This window comes from Sciurus carolinensis, chromosome 2 (assembly GCF_902686445.1).
Source record: "Sciurus carolinensis chromosome 2, mSciCar1.2, whole genome shotgun sequence".
In the NCBI taxonomy this organism is placed as follows: domain Eukaryota; kingdom Metazoa; phylum Chordata; class Mammalia; order Rodentia; family Sciuridae; genus Sciurus; species Sciurus carolinensis.
The window spans coordinates 112001827-112016081 of NC_062214.1; the positions used below are offsets into that span (position 1 = coordinate 112001827).

At 50.5% G+C, this 14255-nt stretch overlaps 2 protein-coding genes across 5 annotated transcripts in view; one reads left to right on the forward strand and one right to left on the reverse strand.

Moving 5' to 3' along the window:
- Window positions 1-14255, reverse strand: part of Phgr1 (proline, histidine and glycine rich 1) — a 67692-nt gene that overhangs the window by 12920 nt on the left and 40517 nt on the right. The window contains exon 1 of one of the 2 annotated variants that reach the window (XM_047541052.1): window positions 2202-2253. The exons of the other annotated variant lie outside the window; for it this stretch is intronic. Within the exon in view, the coding sequence (XP_047397008.1) occupies window positions 2202-2235 (34 nt within the window). The 5' untranslated portion in view covers window positions 2236-2253. Of the gene's footprint in view, window positions 1-2201; window positions 2254-14255 lie in introns of those variants that run through there. 2 annotated transcript variants of the gene reach the window in all.
- Ccdc9b (coiled-coil domain containing 9B) lies at window positions 641-8572 on the forward strand. 3 transcript variants are annotated; one of them, XM_047541049.1, is made up of 11 exons: window positions 641-798; window positions 1594-1707; window positions 1936-2112; window positions 2686-2841; window positions 2937-3062; window positions 3694-3893; window positions 4183-4241; window positions 4787-4840; window positions 4934-5024; window positions 5593-5635; window positions 5719-8572. In XM_047541049.1, exons 3-11 carry the CDS (start codon window positions 2044-2046, stop codon window positions 6259-6261), a joined length of 1341 nt encoding a protein of 446 aa, XP_047397005.1. In that variant the 5' UTR covers window positions 641-798; window positions 1594-1707; window positions 1936-2043; the 3' UTR covers window positions 6262-8572. The 3 variants fall into 3 exon arrangements, with proteins under 3 accessions (XP_047397005.1, XP_047397003.1, XP_047397004.1); XM_047541047.1 differs by having other exon boundaries at window positions 2005-2112; XM_047541048.1 differs by having other exon boundaries at window positions 2005-2112; window positions 3694-3746.

Genomic DNA, 14255 nt, shown 5'->3' on the forward strand with positions numbered 1-14255 from the left:
CTTCTACAGAGTCAGAGAAACTGAAATGGTCAGCATTGGAGAGCAAGACCACGAAGGGCTGGGTGTGAGGAGCTATAGAAAGGAAGGCTAAGGGCCCTGGAGAAAGGCCTGAATTGTCCTACCTAAGGTCTAGAAACTCTAACAGCTGAGCCTGTAAGAGTAGCTGTTCTGGGAAATACAGAGAAGACAATGTTCAACCTAAAGGGACCAATGACTAGTGGTGGCATTTTAGGTATGTGTAGTATGCGCTGGCCTGAGTGACCAGAGAAAGGGGAGGTACTGAAGGAGGACTCAACCACAGAGCCTGATGGACTAGGCTGTGTCCTGTAGGCCTCTTTTACTAATGTGAGGGACAAAGGCCTATGCTTTCTGCCTGTCTTATCTGTAGGCAGGTCCAGGCTGGGGTCCCGTTAGAGCACAGGACCTCAGGTGAAGGCAGGGCCTGGGGGACCAGGCTTCCTGTGTGGGCTCGACCCACCAGGAAGAAGTCTCCGCCAGTCCGTCTGGGGACACAGGGGCAGGGCGGGGAGAGGTGCTGGGCAGGACCAGCTGGCTGCCGGTGCCCTGGTCCTCGCCCTCTGAGAGTGGAAGGGTGGGGGTGGCGGCTGCAGCGTTCCTGGCTGGGAGCCCAGAGGAGTCTTTTGTAATCACAACATGATCTCGTGTGCTGAGCAGCGAAGCCGGCAGGGAGAGGCCAGCAGAGGCCCGGCTCCGGTGGCTCCAGCTTCCCTCCTGCTCTGGTTCCCCCGGGGCTGTTCTGGAATTCTCTTGGTGCTTGCTGTTGCCATGCACTCAGCTGTGAGTGGCACCTCGCCTTTTTGGCGGGGGCTTCTTAGGGCTGGGGAGGGCTGAGATGCCAGGTAGCTACATTGCAGGGGTGGCTGGGGACAGTTGGGCCTGGAAGGAAGAGGGCCGAATTGAGGCGGGTGGAGGGCTGGCCAGGGCTACAACAGAGACCGTGGAGCTAGGCAAGGAGGAACCCAGGATCTTGATGAGGGGACACGGTTTGCCCTAGAGCGCTCCCTGGCTGCAACAGAGATGCCCCTTTTTGCCTTGTCTGCCAGCGGCTCAGGCCTGGAGGGTTGGGCCCGTGGGAGCAGTTCTTTCCTACCAGCTGGGCTTAGGTTCGGAGAGTGGGGTTCAGGGCCTGAGAGCCCAGGACCAAGCTGAGGACTCTTTTTTATCTGTGGTTTTGGATTGGAAGGCAAGCAGCTCCCCCCTCGACCTCCCAAATCTCCTGGCAGCTTCCCAGTCACGGCAGGTTCCACTGCCAGAGCCATTTATAACTCCTATTCCAGGCTCTGCTCGGCAGTGAGCTCCCTGGAGAGTCAGGGGGAGGGGCAGCTGCTGCTGGGTACTGTGGTCATGAGTATTAGACCCTCACCTGAGCCTGGGAGGCACTGGGATGGGGGCTTGGGGACTTCTAGGAGTTACTAGTTCCTGAGTAATTCCTTCCCTCCTGTGTGACCTGAACTTGAGTCTGGGACCTGGTTCCTAGGTCATAAGAATAAGACTGGATGGGTAAATGTGGAAGGTGGGGAACAGGTGGGGTAGGCCCAGCAGTTAGGAGTGTGGGTTCCCTGCCTTCTGTAGGGGCCTCACGGAGCCCAGTCCCTGATGAGCAAACAGGAAGAGAAGGATGCAGAGCTGGATCGCAGGATAGTTGCCCTGCGCAAGAAGAACCAGGCCTTACTACGTAGGTACCAGGTGAGTGGGCTGCAACAGGGTGGGAGGACCAACTTGGCTGATGCCCCTGGCTGACCAAAAGATGCCTACCTGTATGACGGGCTCTCTCTGTGTGCTGGAATGTGTCTGTAGGGCCAGGACCAGGGTTGCGGTGAACATGTTCCCTTTCAGAAGCTTGGTCAGGGTCTCAGGGACTTGTGATGTGGTGGTCTCTGCCCCCTGGTGTCCCACTGGTGTCTCTTCGTGTAGGCCTGTCAACGTCTGTGTCTCTGTCCATCTGGGGGCCGTGGCCTGTGCTGACCCCCGGCCCTCCCACAGGAGATCCAGGAAGACCGTCGGCAGGCGGAACAGGGGGGTATGGCTGTGACCACGCCAGGGCTCCTCCGACCTGATGGCCTCACCATCACCATCAGCCAGATTCCTGGTGTAAGCCTCACCTGGGAGATAGGGCAGGGTGGCAAGGGGGGAGGTCCAGCCCATGCCAGGGGAGGACTCTGTCTTTTTCTCCTACTTACCATTCTGGATGTACCCAGTAACTCCCAGCCTCATGCTGTCCAGGTCACAGCTAAAAGGCCACCTAATAGAAGTATCCCTATGGTGTTTCCCAGCCCCGTAGCCTCCATCTTTGCCTTAAAGCACTGGCTTCTCCTAATCCTCAGAGCCAGGTCTAAAATCTCTGCAGGAAGTAGGGGACAGAGAAGTTGGGGATGAAAGCCAGGAACAGTGTCTGAAGGACAAAGCTGCTTTGTCTCAGTACTCCGGATTTCCCAGCTCAAAGATGACGGACCATTGTGGCATCTTGGGCCCTGGGTGGCCCTGGGCCCTGGATAACCTAATGCTGTTGGCATGCGAACTCCCCATAGAGCCAGCTTCTCTGTGGGCATTCCAGGGAGGGCCCAGGCTAAAACTCAGGCCTGGGAAATACCCAAAGAACCCAGCACCCAGGTCCTGCCCAGAACTGCTCATGTGATCTGAAGGCATGGACACCTGATTCTGCAGGAGAAGCGGGTGGTCAGCAGAAATTGGGCAAGGAGCCCCCTCAAACCTGGAGTGGCCCATGAGATGCTTGAGGATGAAGATGATGAGAACCAAACAGGTACTTTCTGTTTGGGGGAACGAGTGGAGCTGGCTGTGACCATGGAAAATAAAGCCAAGGTGAGCTGGCGTGGGTGGGGGAGCATCCAGAAGTTGGAGTGGGGGCAATCTTTTCTCCCTGGCCCTGCCATGCTGTCCATCTTTACCTTCCCCAGGCTAAACGGATCGTAAGTGAAAAGCCTGCCAGAGCAAGGAACCAGGGGACAGATCAGCCACTTGGAGGGGTCCGGGGCCAGAGCCCCTCCATGCAGATAGCGTCCAGCTCAGATTCTTCACGGAAGGTACATTTTCAAAAAGGGACAGGGTCATGAATGTCATAGTCCCCACTTAGGGGAGGTAAAGAAGCTGAGTCAGATCCCTCATCAGCAGGACACGACCTAGGTCGCACCTGTGAGAATTTCTGCCCCTCCATTCTTTCTCTGGTCAATTTTCACTTTGGGTGGACTTTGCAATGAGAGACAGTTGAAGTCAGAGATGTGATCCAGCCGTCCTCCCTATCTAGCCTGGGTGGTGGCAGCTAGATGGGGAGGGGAAGACAGGGTGTGGAAGACTGGCCATGTGCCAGCCGTGACCTCTAGGTGGCAGCAGCCCCTAGTCCTCACTTGCTCACAGCCTCTGGATGTCCCTCCCACCTTGGGCTGGTCTCTCCAAGGACCCTGTGCATAGGTGCTATTGTTAGCTTCATTTTGTAGATGAGGAACTGATACAGAGAAGTTGAGTTACTTTCCCCAAACACATAGTTAACATGTGGATGGAAATCATGCCCATGGCAAAAACAGCACAATAGAACAGACCTAATTTTTAGATGGGGACATGGAAAACTTGAGAAAAGAAGGGGTTAGTGGACCCTCAGGATAACCCTTCAATCTTCTTCTCCTCCCCCCACTGGGGCTGAGCGTCTTCTTCTTGCAGGATGTTCGAGAACCCCAGAGTCCCAGCACGGTCCCAGGCCCAGCTCCCAGAAGGCCAGTTGGGGAACCCTCAGAGGTGGGCTGGGACTATGCACAGTGGAAGCAGGAGCGGGAGCAGATTGACCTGGCGCGCCTTGTCCGGCACAGAGATGCACAGGGTGACTGGCGCCGCCCGTGGGACCTGGACAAGACCAAGCCCACGTGGGTGGCAGGGCTGCACAACTTGCTGGGCTGACATGCTTATGGGGCTCGGGTAGGGCTACGTGTGGGTGCTGCTTGGAGGGAGAGATCCTGCTTGGGCCTTCTGGTAAGGCCCTGGGCTCAGGGTTTATGTGGGTACTGGGTTCCCCCACCTCTTTCTTGGGCCCTTCATCTCCTGCCACCTTCAGTTCTGGGGCTGGGGCTGGGGGAGGCTGTGTTAGTGTGGGGCCTGCAGTAGCTTCAGTCTACCCAGCCACCAGCAACCTGACTCCCTCCTCTGTCTACACAGGCTACAGGACTGCAGCAAGCCTAGGGAAGAGGGCTCGGCCAGGGCGGGAGGCAGAAGGGGTGAGCCAACACCCACCTCATCCCCTGTACCTTGGCATTTCTCACTCTCCTCCCTTTCTCTGTCTCTTGGTTTCCTACTTCATTTCAGAGCTAAAAGGAAGCATGGGAAGACATCTTCCTTCCCTTCCTCTTCTCCTGCACCACTGATGGTCCTCTGATCCCACAGCTCTTGCTGGTTCTGACCCCAAAAATGTCCCTGGAGGAGGTTCAGTGGAAGCTTGCCTCCACTGGGGTCTTTCAAGGTCTCAGTCCATATTGGGTGAAAGTCCTACTGGCCCTCCCCTGGCCTGTTGCAGAAATAGCCTGTGGGTTTCTGGCACCCTCATTCTACATACGAGGGAGCTGGGGCCCCGGCTGGGTGGTCAGGTCATCTAGCCAGGATGTGGCAAAACTAGCACAGAAGGCCAGGGTGGGGCTTTTCTGAGGAAGCAGAAAACCCACAACTGGATCAGGACTGGTGAATTCCTGGTACTGGAAGAACCAGTGTTTCTGCTTTGGATCATTAGTCACCCCACCCTTTTCCTATTTCCTTTGTCTCTCTTTAGGACCCAGGACCCACTGGAAGATACAGCCCCCATCATTGCCCCCTGATGGAAAAGGTGAGTTGGGGAAGAAGGAGCAGGATCCCATCAGCTGGTAAGATGCTGGCTGCCTCAGCCTTCTCTCCTTGATTTGTGGACTCTCTCCTGCAGGTTGGGGTGGACAACCTGGCAGACCCTCAGGGGCGATAGCCACGGGCAGCAAAGCCCGAGGAACAGAAAGGCTGACTGGCAGAGCCCGAAGGTAACAGGTGGCAGGGGACAAAATCAAAGCAGGCATCTAGTTGTCCTGAGTACTTGAACAGGGCTGGATCCAGGTGCCTGCTCTGTCCCCTGGGTCCCTGCCTCCTTGCTGGCTGCTGTTGCTGCAGGTTAATGAGATACCAGGAGAGACCATCAGCAGAGGCAGCAGCAACAGAGCCTGGTGCCCAGGGAGGCCACAGTAATTACAGCAGCTCCCTTCCCCTGGGAAGTGAGGAGTGCCTTTCTCAGGCAGTGCAGGCAGGGACATGCCTGGAGTCCCCACAGGAACTCAAGGTGTGCAACTCAAGGTGCAGCAGGTTTGGCCATAAACAGCAGCTGGGGACCCAGGATGGGGTCAAGGTGGGTTGCATTCAGAGGAAATGGTTGGAATTGGGGAACAAAGTCAAACTGGGAGGGAAGCATTCTAGAATCTTATTCTGGCTCTGATTCTCCTCTGAGAACATTGGGCTTTAGCTTCTTCCTGGGGGACATGGGCACTGGCTGTGGAGGGGTGACATGAAGTGGGGTGAGGGTAGGCACAGGGTCAAACACATGTTCGATTCCTACAGGTGGGACATGAAGGAAGATAAAGAGGAGCTGCAGAGTCATGAGGTGGGTACTGGGAGATTGGATGGGGCAGGCTGGGGACATGATCCCTGAGTTTGCCAGCCAGCCAGGCTATTCTCTTGTTTCAGGGAGGCCAGAGCCCCAGAAAGACGTCAAGTGCAGAGGAGGAACATGAACAGAAGCAGAGCGAGACAGAGCCAGGCAGACTAGAGAGAACTCTTGCAACTAGTCCAACCCTGCCATCCCCAGAGGGGCCACAAGGGGAGTCAGGAGTCTCGACAGCCAGTTCAGTCCCTTGCTCTCCGGAAGAATCTGACTTGGCTCCCCTTGACCTCTCTCTAGGAGGAGCCAGCAGTCCTAGGCCTGGAGAGAGCACTTGTGTGCTCAGTCCAGGGCCTGGAGCCCAGGAGAGCTCTGTGTCCTGGCCGGATGGTTCTGAGCAGCAGCCCCTGGGGTGGAATGACCACCAGTCTGGGCTAGAAGTCCAGACTTGCTCTGAGTCACAGAAAGGAGCAGGGGTTTTAGAGCCCAGAGAGGACAAGCCTAGCAAGACTGGTGCCCAGCAGAGACTGGTACCAAGGAACAGGCCTCCTAGGGGAACCAGCCAAAGGGGGAGAGGTTCAGGTGTGAGGAGCAGGACAGGAGGTCCTGGCCCTTCAGGAAGATGCTGAGCAAAGTTTATGAGAGATGGGGAGCCAGGTTGGGGAGAAAAGAAGGGAAGAACTCAGTTGAGAGTCTTCTGCATCATGGGCATCTAATTGCCAGTGAGCTTGTGCCAGTCTGACTCAGCAGTGTGGCAAACTCTGTGGCAGAGCCACCTTGTGAAGGCAAGGAGTTGCCTCCTTCCCTGCACCTCATGTGGACATCTCTGTGCACACGAGTTTTCGCGTGCAGGCACAACCCCTGGTGTATTCCCAAGCTGGTGCCTGGTGTCCAAGGCTGGTACCACTGACCTGGGCCTACTGCTGCCCAAGCCACAGCCTTTCCTACCTTGGCAATAGAGTAAAGCTTAATAGCACCCAGTGCCTGACTCTCCTATTCCCCATGATCCCTTAGGGCCTGGCTGTTCTCTCCAGCTGCAGGCTTTTGTCTCCTCAGGTCCAGGTATCCTCAAAGCTGCCATGGCCAACTCAGGTTCACACCCTTTCCATGCCCCTGCCTTTCACCCAGGTGACCCAAGCTCCAGACCCCTAGGATGGCTAAACCAGGAGAACCTTCTGCCAGTCTTCTGCTTCTCCTGAAAAGGGGGATGAGACCCAAAGAGAGGGAGGTCTTATAGCTGGCAGGGATTGGATTGGGAAGAGAATAGTGAAGCTCAGGGCTTCTCTGTGAAAGGAGGGTATCTGGAAAGGCCTTCTCTCTGAGGTGGAATGCTGGGGAAGGGACCACCTCCTGTGCCCACAGCAGTTGGGAAAGCTCACTAGTAGGCACTCCCCTCTCTCACACTCAGGTCAGACAAATGCATCTGGATGGAGGCAAGGGCCTAGCCCCACAGCTTGGGTCCTTTCTTGCCTTCTCTTCCTTTTTCTCTTCCCCTGCACCTCTCCACACCAAGGACATAGACTCAGACATACAGAGACTTGAAAGATGGAAGAACAGGATTCCAGCTAAGTACGGACATTAGGACTTGTCTTTCTGATTTAATCTCTATTCCTGCCCCTCCCTTGAAGCCCACGTCTGGTGAATTATCCAGGCTCTGCACAAGCTGTGGCTTCCTTTCAATTCAGTGAACATTTCCTGAGCACCCTCTACCAGTAATCTACCCGGTGGGCGACCGTGACTGCCAGCAAGAGGGAGGGAAGAAACTCAGTCATCCGGCAGCTCTAGGCTGAACAGCAGGAGCTGTTCTTGGCTGCAGGTGCCTGACAGTGCTGGGGACAGAATGGTGGTAGGAGCTCAAAGGGAACCATCCCATCTATGCTTGGCAGAGGCAGGTGTTCCTCTCTTTTTATGTGATGCGTGCCATTTACTCTCGAGTTCATGCCTGGATCTCACTGCAGCCCCTTCTGCTTCCTTCCTCTCTGATCCTACATAGTTATTCCTCTCTGGAGAGTTGAGGGCCTCTCATGTCCCTCTGAGGCTCTAAGGAGACTACTGATCATACCCAGGATGTCTCCGACATTATATGTGAGGCCTGAACTGAGGGTCCCAGCTTGGGCTTCTTCACTAGTTCTTGGCTCCACTCCCAGCCCATCTATTCAAGAAGGGGTATCTTTTCCTGTTTAAAAACTCTTCTCACACTCTCATGTGAATAGTTCTAGGTCTGGGGAGGACCTGAGAGCTTGCACGTTTAATAGGCCCCAGGTGAGGCCTCTGCTGTTGGCTTCTGGACCACACCTTTTGAGTGGTAAAGATCTGGACTAGAATATGTTGAGGACTGGGGGCCAAAGCTACCTCTAGATTCTAAGGATGTGTTACTGGCTTTGAAGGGATTGGGGAAGTGCTACCCCTATCAGGTGGAGGGGGCTTCCTGGCTTCAGAGTAGGATGGGAAGCACAGGCTCCTAGGAAGATGCTTTAGAGGGCAGTAAGTGTCAAATCCCTGAAGTACACTGAGAAGAAGCTGGTCAGGAATGTGATGGGGTGAAGCGGGTGGAAAGGATTGGTGTGGGGTTGATCAATGGAAATTTGAAAGGCTTGGAAACATTCCTATGCATGTGGGATATACCTACACCAGGGTGAAGACTCCAAACTCAAGTTTTCCTCTTGCTTTCCTAGTCACAAGTATATGAGTTTGGAGTGTGGCATAAGTCCTGGAGCCCATGACTCCCAGAGGATGGGACTGGGGTAGAGCAGGTTTAGACAGAGCCCTTGAATCCAGATGTTTCTGAAAACTATTGCAGTTAAGAATTTGATTTCAGGGACTGGGGTTGTGCCTCAGTGGTAGAGCACTTGCCTAGCATGTGTGAGGCACTGGGTTTGATTCTCAGCACCACATATAAATAAAATAAAGGTTCGTTGACAACTAAAAAAATTTTAAAAAAGAAAAGAAATAATTTGATTCAGACCGGGTGTGGTGGCACATGCCTGTAATCCCAGTGGCTCCAGTGGCTGAGGCAGGAGAATGGAGAGTTCAAAGCCAGCATGAGCAAAAGCAAGGTGCTAAGCAACTCAGTGAGACCTTGTCTCTAAATAAAATACAAAATAGAGCTGGGGATGTGGTCACATGCCCCTGAGTTCAATCCCTGTTACCCACCCTCAATTTTGCTTTCTGGACTGAGGACATAGCTCAGGGGTACAGAGTATGCTTAACATGCATGAAACCCTGTATTCAAGCCCCAACACAACAAAGAGAGGGAGAGAATGAGGCAGAGAGAGAGAGAAAGAAAGCAAGAGAGAGAATTTGAATTCTAAGATTCACAATTTGTTCCCAAGCCCCAGTGCCTGTTCAGATATAGACCAAGGCATGTTTGACCATGGGATGAGGATGTTGAAATTGGGCAGAGCTCTGGTTCAGTCTTATAAATGTGCTTAAGCAGGAGAGAAAGCTTGGCAGATGGGCTATAGGACATGGGACTTCTCTCCACAGGGTAATGTCCAGAAGACTATTAGAGGAAGAAGGTCCTAGTGGGTGGAGAAAATGGAGACTAGTGCAGGATGTCTTCACTGCAGAAGACAGTGCAGGAAAAAATGACTGAACCTTTCCTGAAAAGGGAAAGCTCTTCTTTGTGCCAAAGAGAGTGACAGCTATGGCAGCCATCCCTCCTGCTCTAGGATAGGACTAGCTATGGAGCAGGAGGGAAGTAAGCCTGATAGACCCTGGGGCCTTGGAGAGCTGGCAGTATCTCTTCCTAGCTCCTTTGTTTAAAGGCTTGGCGGATGGGGCCTTCATTTGGGATACCCTTTTCCTCTCCAACCACCAGATAAAACTAGTCTTCAAAAGTGGAAGTCCATCAGTGTCTGGAGATGTAACTTAGTGGTTGAGGGCATGCCTAACATGCTTAAGGCCCTGGGTTCAACCAAAAGAGAAAAAAGGCTATCAGGAAGCAGGGGAAGAGAGCTAGAAGAGTTGAACAAGAAGACATACGGGAGTAAGAATGAGCTGGCAGTGAGAGGCCTCACAAGGAGGGGAGGAGAGGATGAGGCCTCATTGTCTGAGGCCTATCTCACTTTGACAAAAGGGGAACACAGTAGACCAGACTGTGGGAAAGGTACATGTTTTGATGACAGGCAGTACGATGGAGTGGAACAAGCACAGGCTTGCCATGCAACAGACTGAATCTGAACCCTAGGCTTGCCATCTGTCAGATGGGTGACCTTGGCCAATTGTAACTTCTAACAGCCTCAGTCTCCTTATCTGAAAAATGAGACTAGTAATACCTACCTTGAAGGGTTTGTTGAGAAAATTAAAGATGAGAGCATGCAAAATATACTTGGCATGCAGGAGCTACTCAAGCACCAGTGGCCTGGCACACACAAGACATGCAGTGAATATGCTGAATAAACAAAATGGCTATTTGGAGTGATCTCTGTCTACTTTGTTCCCTTCTTTCCTTTAACCTTCTCTTTTATCCTCCTCCTTACTGGGAACCAATGAATTCTCAGACAAAGGAGGTGTGGTTTGTAACATTTATCCAGTCCTCTAGGACAGTTTGCTTTTTTTAACCCCCTCTGGGTTGTCTGGTAGAGTTAAAAGTATCACCAAAAGTCCCTGCTTTTGTCTTCATGGACTGGCTCTACCACTTTCCCCCTTAACTTTGCAAATAGTCTCTCCGGCCCACAGTGGTTCCTCTGCTGTGTATATCAGGAACAACCTCACAAATTCTTCAGTTTTTATTTCCTTAATATTTTCCCCAGAAACAAACCCCTTTGTGGAGTGTATTCTGTGCCTTCCAGAGTTAAAATTTTCCACCCAAGGGAGCAGTATGACTCTATTTTCTTATGGTCAAGGGACAGGTAATTGGGGATCCCTACAAGCAGGAGATTCCCAGCTATCTAACAAGGTACAAGTCTGGGAGGTCTGACTACCTGTCAACTCCACACCTCAGGGTCAGGAACAAAAGGAAAGATGACACTAGTTCCCATGAAAGCAACAACAAAGCAAGAAAGGAAATGGCAGAATCTCTGCCCGGCTGTTTCTTTTGCTTTTGTAGATTAAATTGGGGATGGGGGTTGGGGACAAGGTAATAGGAAAAACTAAAGACACCATTTTACTTCTTTCTCTTATGTCATTTGTCAGTGTCTACAGTTCCACCACCATCTCCTTCTGCACCAGGATTAGTTATCAGGGTTTATGAGGAAGGGGTGATGGATGACCACTCCTCCCTGCAGGGGTGAACTCCAGGCTGGGAAAGGCAATGAGAGGAGCCAGCAGAAGGCATGGGGTGAAGCTGCTTTCTCTCAACAAGTCTGCTGGCCCTACGTCACAGCTCTCATTAAGCATCCACTTGACGCCAGGGAGGTGAAATAGCACAGACCTGGCACAGAAAGAACAAATGTGGCACCTACTGCTCCTTTTAAGGACTGGCTTGAAAAGCAGCAGGCCCTAGAGCAGGAGGTGAGGCAAACACATCAGTACCTCTGAGGGAGAGGGCGGGGGACGCTCAGGCCTGCCTTCTTCTTAATAAGCTCTCCAGGGCAAGTTCTCCTGCAACTGTCAAACATAATGGAGGGTGTAGGCTCTTATCCCTTTCCTTACAAACTCAAAGGAAACAGTATTTCCTCTTGCCCCAGCAGGGCAACTGGCTTCAACAAAGCAAAAGGGTCAAAAGTCACCTTGATGAACAGCTGTCAAAATAGAAATATCCTAACCCTAGGTTACAGAATCAGAGGAAAAGACTGGGTTAGCAGTTCTCCAACTTCAGTGTGCATCAGAAGCACTTGGAAGACTGCTTAAAACAGAAGACTGGCCAGGTGCAGTGGTACATGTCTATAATCCCAGCAACTTGGAATGCTGAGGCAGGAGGATCACAAGTTTGAGGCCAGCCTGGGTAACTTAGTGAGATCCTGCCTGGAAAAAAAAAAAAAAAGTTTAAAGGGTTAGGGATGGAGCTCAGTGGTAGGGTGTCTCTAGGTTCAATCTCCAGTACCAAAACAAATAAAACCAAAAACACCAGAAGGCTGGGATCTACTTCCTCAGTTGCTCATTCAGCTGGTCTGGGATGGGACCTGAGGTGTCGTACTTCTACCAAGTTCTCAGGTGATGTAGTTGGTCTCAGCACAGTTTACTACCTACCCCTTCACATTTTTTTCCATGCATCATTTTTACCCAGAGGGACAGACATTACTTTGAAAACATATTACTTCATTTGTATACACTATTCTTTTATTCCAAGGTGTCAAAGCCCTTTTTACATCTGTGACTTCCATTTGCTCTCATGAGGTTCCCTTTGGCTGGCAGAAAAGAGTGGTCAAAGGCCTTGACCAATGCCACTGTTGAGTCCTCAGGTTTCCTATCTTCTTGTTCATGCGTCCTGCCCAAGAACACACTGCCTCCCAACTCAGGTCCTAGTGATGCCATGAGCTGCCTACAGTTCAGAGACTGGCTGCTATGACTCAACACTGAGGATACTAGGAGGAAGCTGAGAGGGCTGGTGGCTTCAGGGAGACCTTAACTAATAACTAGGAACATTGAGGGAGCAGAGAAAAGTGTATTTAAAAGGAAATCCTTGGTGATTAACACAACTGCTTTTATTGATATGTTTCCTTTTTTTTTTTTCAGCGTTTTTGAGGCTCACTTGGCACACTGTATAAACTAAATAGTTCTTGATTTGATAATAGTGGTTTATGAAAAATATTCCTAAGATATTAGTTTGAATCTTTATTTATTTATTTATTTTTTATGTGGTGCTGAGGATTAAACCCTGGGCCCCACACATGGTAGAGAAGCACTCTACCACTGAGCCACAACGCCAGCCCCTTAGTTTGAATCTTATTGCTATTTAACTGAAAAACTATTGCAAAAACACATTATTGAAATTAAGAAATCAGGGAGATGATTAGCAAGGGGAGATGCTTGTGAACATGATTATAAACTCTGTGGTAATTTTCTGGTCCCTTCTTAGTAGCTTAACCAATATTTCTAGAACTGAATGAGGCATAGGAAAACTGGCTTGGGCAGAGTGTTCCTTACTAACCAGGGGGTTTACATGCACAGTGGACCACAGGGAGCTAGGACAGTTTCTGACAGAGGACAGATAGCCTTTTAGAGTCTGGGTGTGTGGCACAGGGAAGCTTCTGCTTAATTAGCTATTGGAGGGAACAAAAAGCACAACACAGGCTTTCTGATAATCTCAAACCACAGGCTACATAGGCCAGTGATACAGATGTGACCAAAAACAAACAAAAACAAACAAAAAACTGCCAACAGAGCAGCTATTTTTAGAGCTCTACATTAGGACTAGGACAGAGGAAACAATGGATAGGTCATATAGCCTATGTTGTGTCCACTAAGTATCACATAGAATATAGTGGTAGACTTCTGGCACCAGGAAAGAATAGGAAGGCCAAGTCTGAGAACCTTGACTTGGAAATAAACTGAGGCCAGAGAGGTCAGTAAGGCTAAAATTTGCAGGGGTCCCCTTGCACCCAAGTGGATTATGACACGGATACCACAATGACATTAGGACTACTTCCATCAAACACATGGATCAATCAGGTGTTCATTAAACTCTAAGTACCTATTGTTCTGTGCTAGGAACTAAGTTAGTACTAGTAATAATAAAGGAGCAAAGTCATTATAGTCCCTTCCTCCACAGAGAAAGAAAAAAAAAAGTACAGCTGTGGCCCTTTTGTTACTGAATTGCAATTCCAGAAATATCTACATTCTCTGTAGACAGGAAGGGGAGGACAATTATTACCCTTTTAAATAGCTGTGGTAGCCCTAAAGCTTGGGACCTGACCTTTCAGTTCTCCTTAAAGAAACATGTAGGAACAAGTAGATGCTCTGCATTGAGCATTTCAAAACAGGATATAAATACTCAACTAAAAAAAAAAATACACTATCTTAGAATTCCCCAGTGAAAACTGAAAAACAAGGTAGACAGAAAAACTTTCAAAACCATGGTCTCATACCATGTAGAAATCTTCAGTTACTAGGAAAAGAAATATTTCTTATACTTAAAACTTCAGAGAAACACTTTTTTCCACCTGCGTATTGATAGAGGGGAAAAAAATACCCTCACAAGATCAGTCCAAAGGGTTTTCTGACCCTTTACCTTCTACAACTTCACTTTCATAAAAGGATTCTCTCTTCTTTCAAATTTAGGCTGCCAGGAAATAATAATAAGCAAATACCTAGAAATGGTCCTGGTAGCCCTAGTGCAAGGAGTGGAAGGAAAATAGCCCCATTTGCACAGATCTTTCCTTCTTGGCTTAAAATCTAATGAACAATTTTGTAGTTCATTTCTATTTCTTGCAAAGCAAAAACTGTTATGACCACTGCTCCCAGTCAACCAGGCCCTCTCCTAATCTGTCAGTAGATTTCTGCTCTACCTACTGCTGTCTGTGCCCAATGTGTGAAGCTGAGTGCAGCTGCAGAAGCCACATGTCACCATCTGCAGAAAGGAGGGGCTGACTCAAAAGAGTCTGAAAACTCTTTCACTCCCCTTCTGCTCTGCCTTACCAAGCCCTCTTACAGAAAGCCATTGTGTAGGCTGAAGAGGGAAATAAAGGAAGGGCGGACTTTTTCCATGCCTCCCTGCAGACTAGAAGGTGATGTAAAAGCA

Coding starts and splice junctions, on each gene's coding strand:
- Ccdc9b (XM_047541047.1), top strand. CDS start 655: ATGATCTCGTGTGCTGAGCAGCGAAGCCGGCAGGGAGAGGCCAGCAGA. Junction 3,063..3,693: donor GCTCAGATTCTTCACGGAAG/GTACATTTTCAA, acceptor TTCTTCTTGCAG/GATGTTCGAGAACCCCAGAG. Junction 5,636..5,718: donor AGGAGCTGCAGAGTCATGAG/GTGGGTACTGGG, acceptor CTCTTGTTTCAG/GGAGGCCAGAGCCCCAGAAA.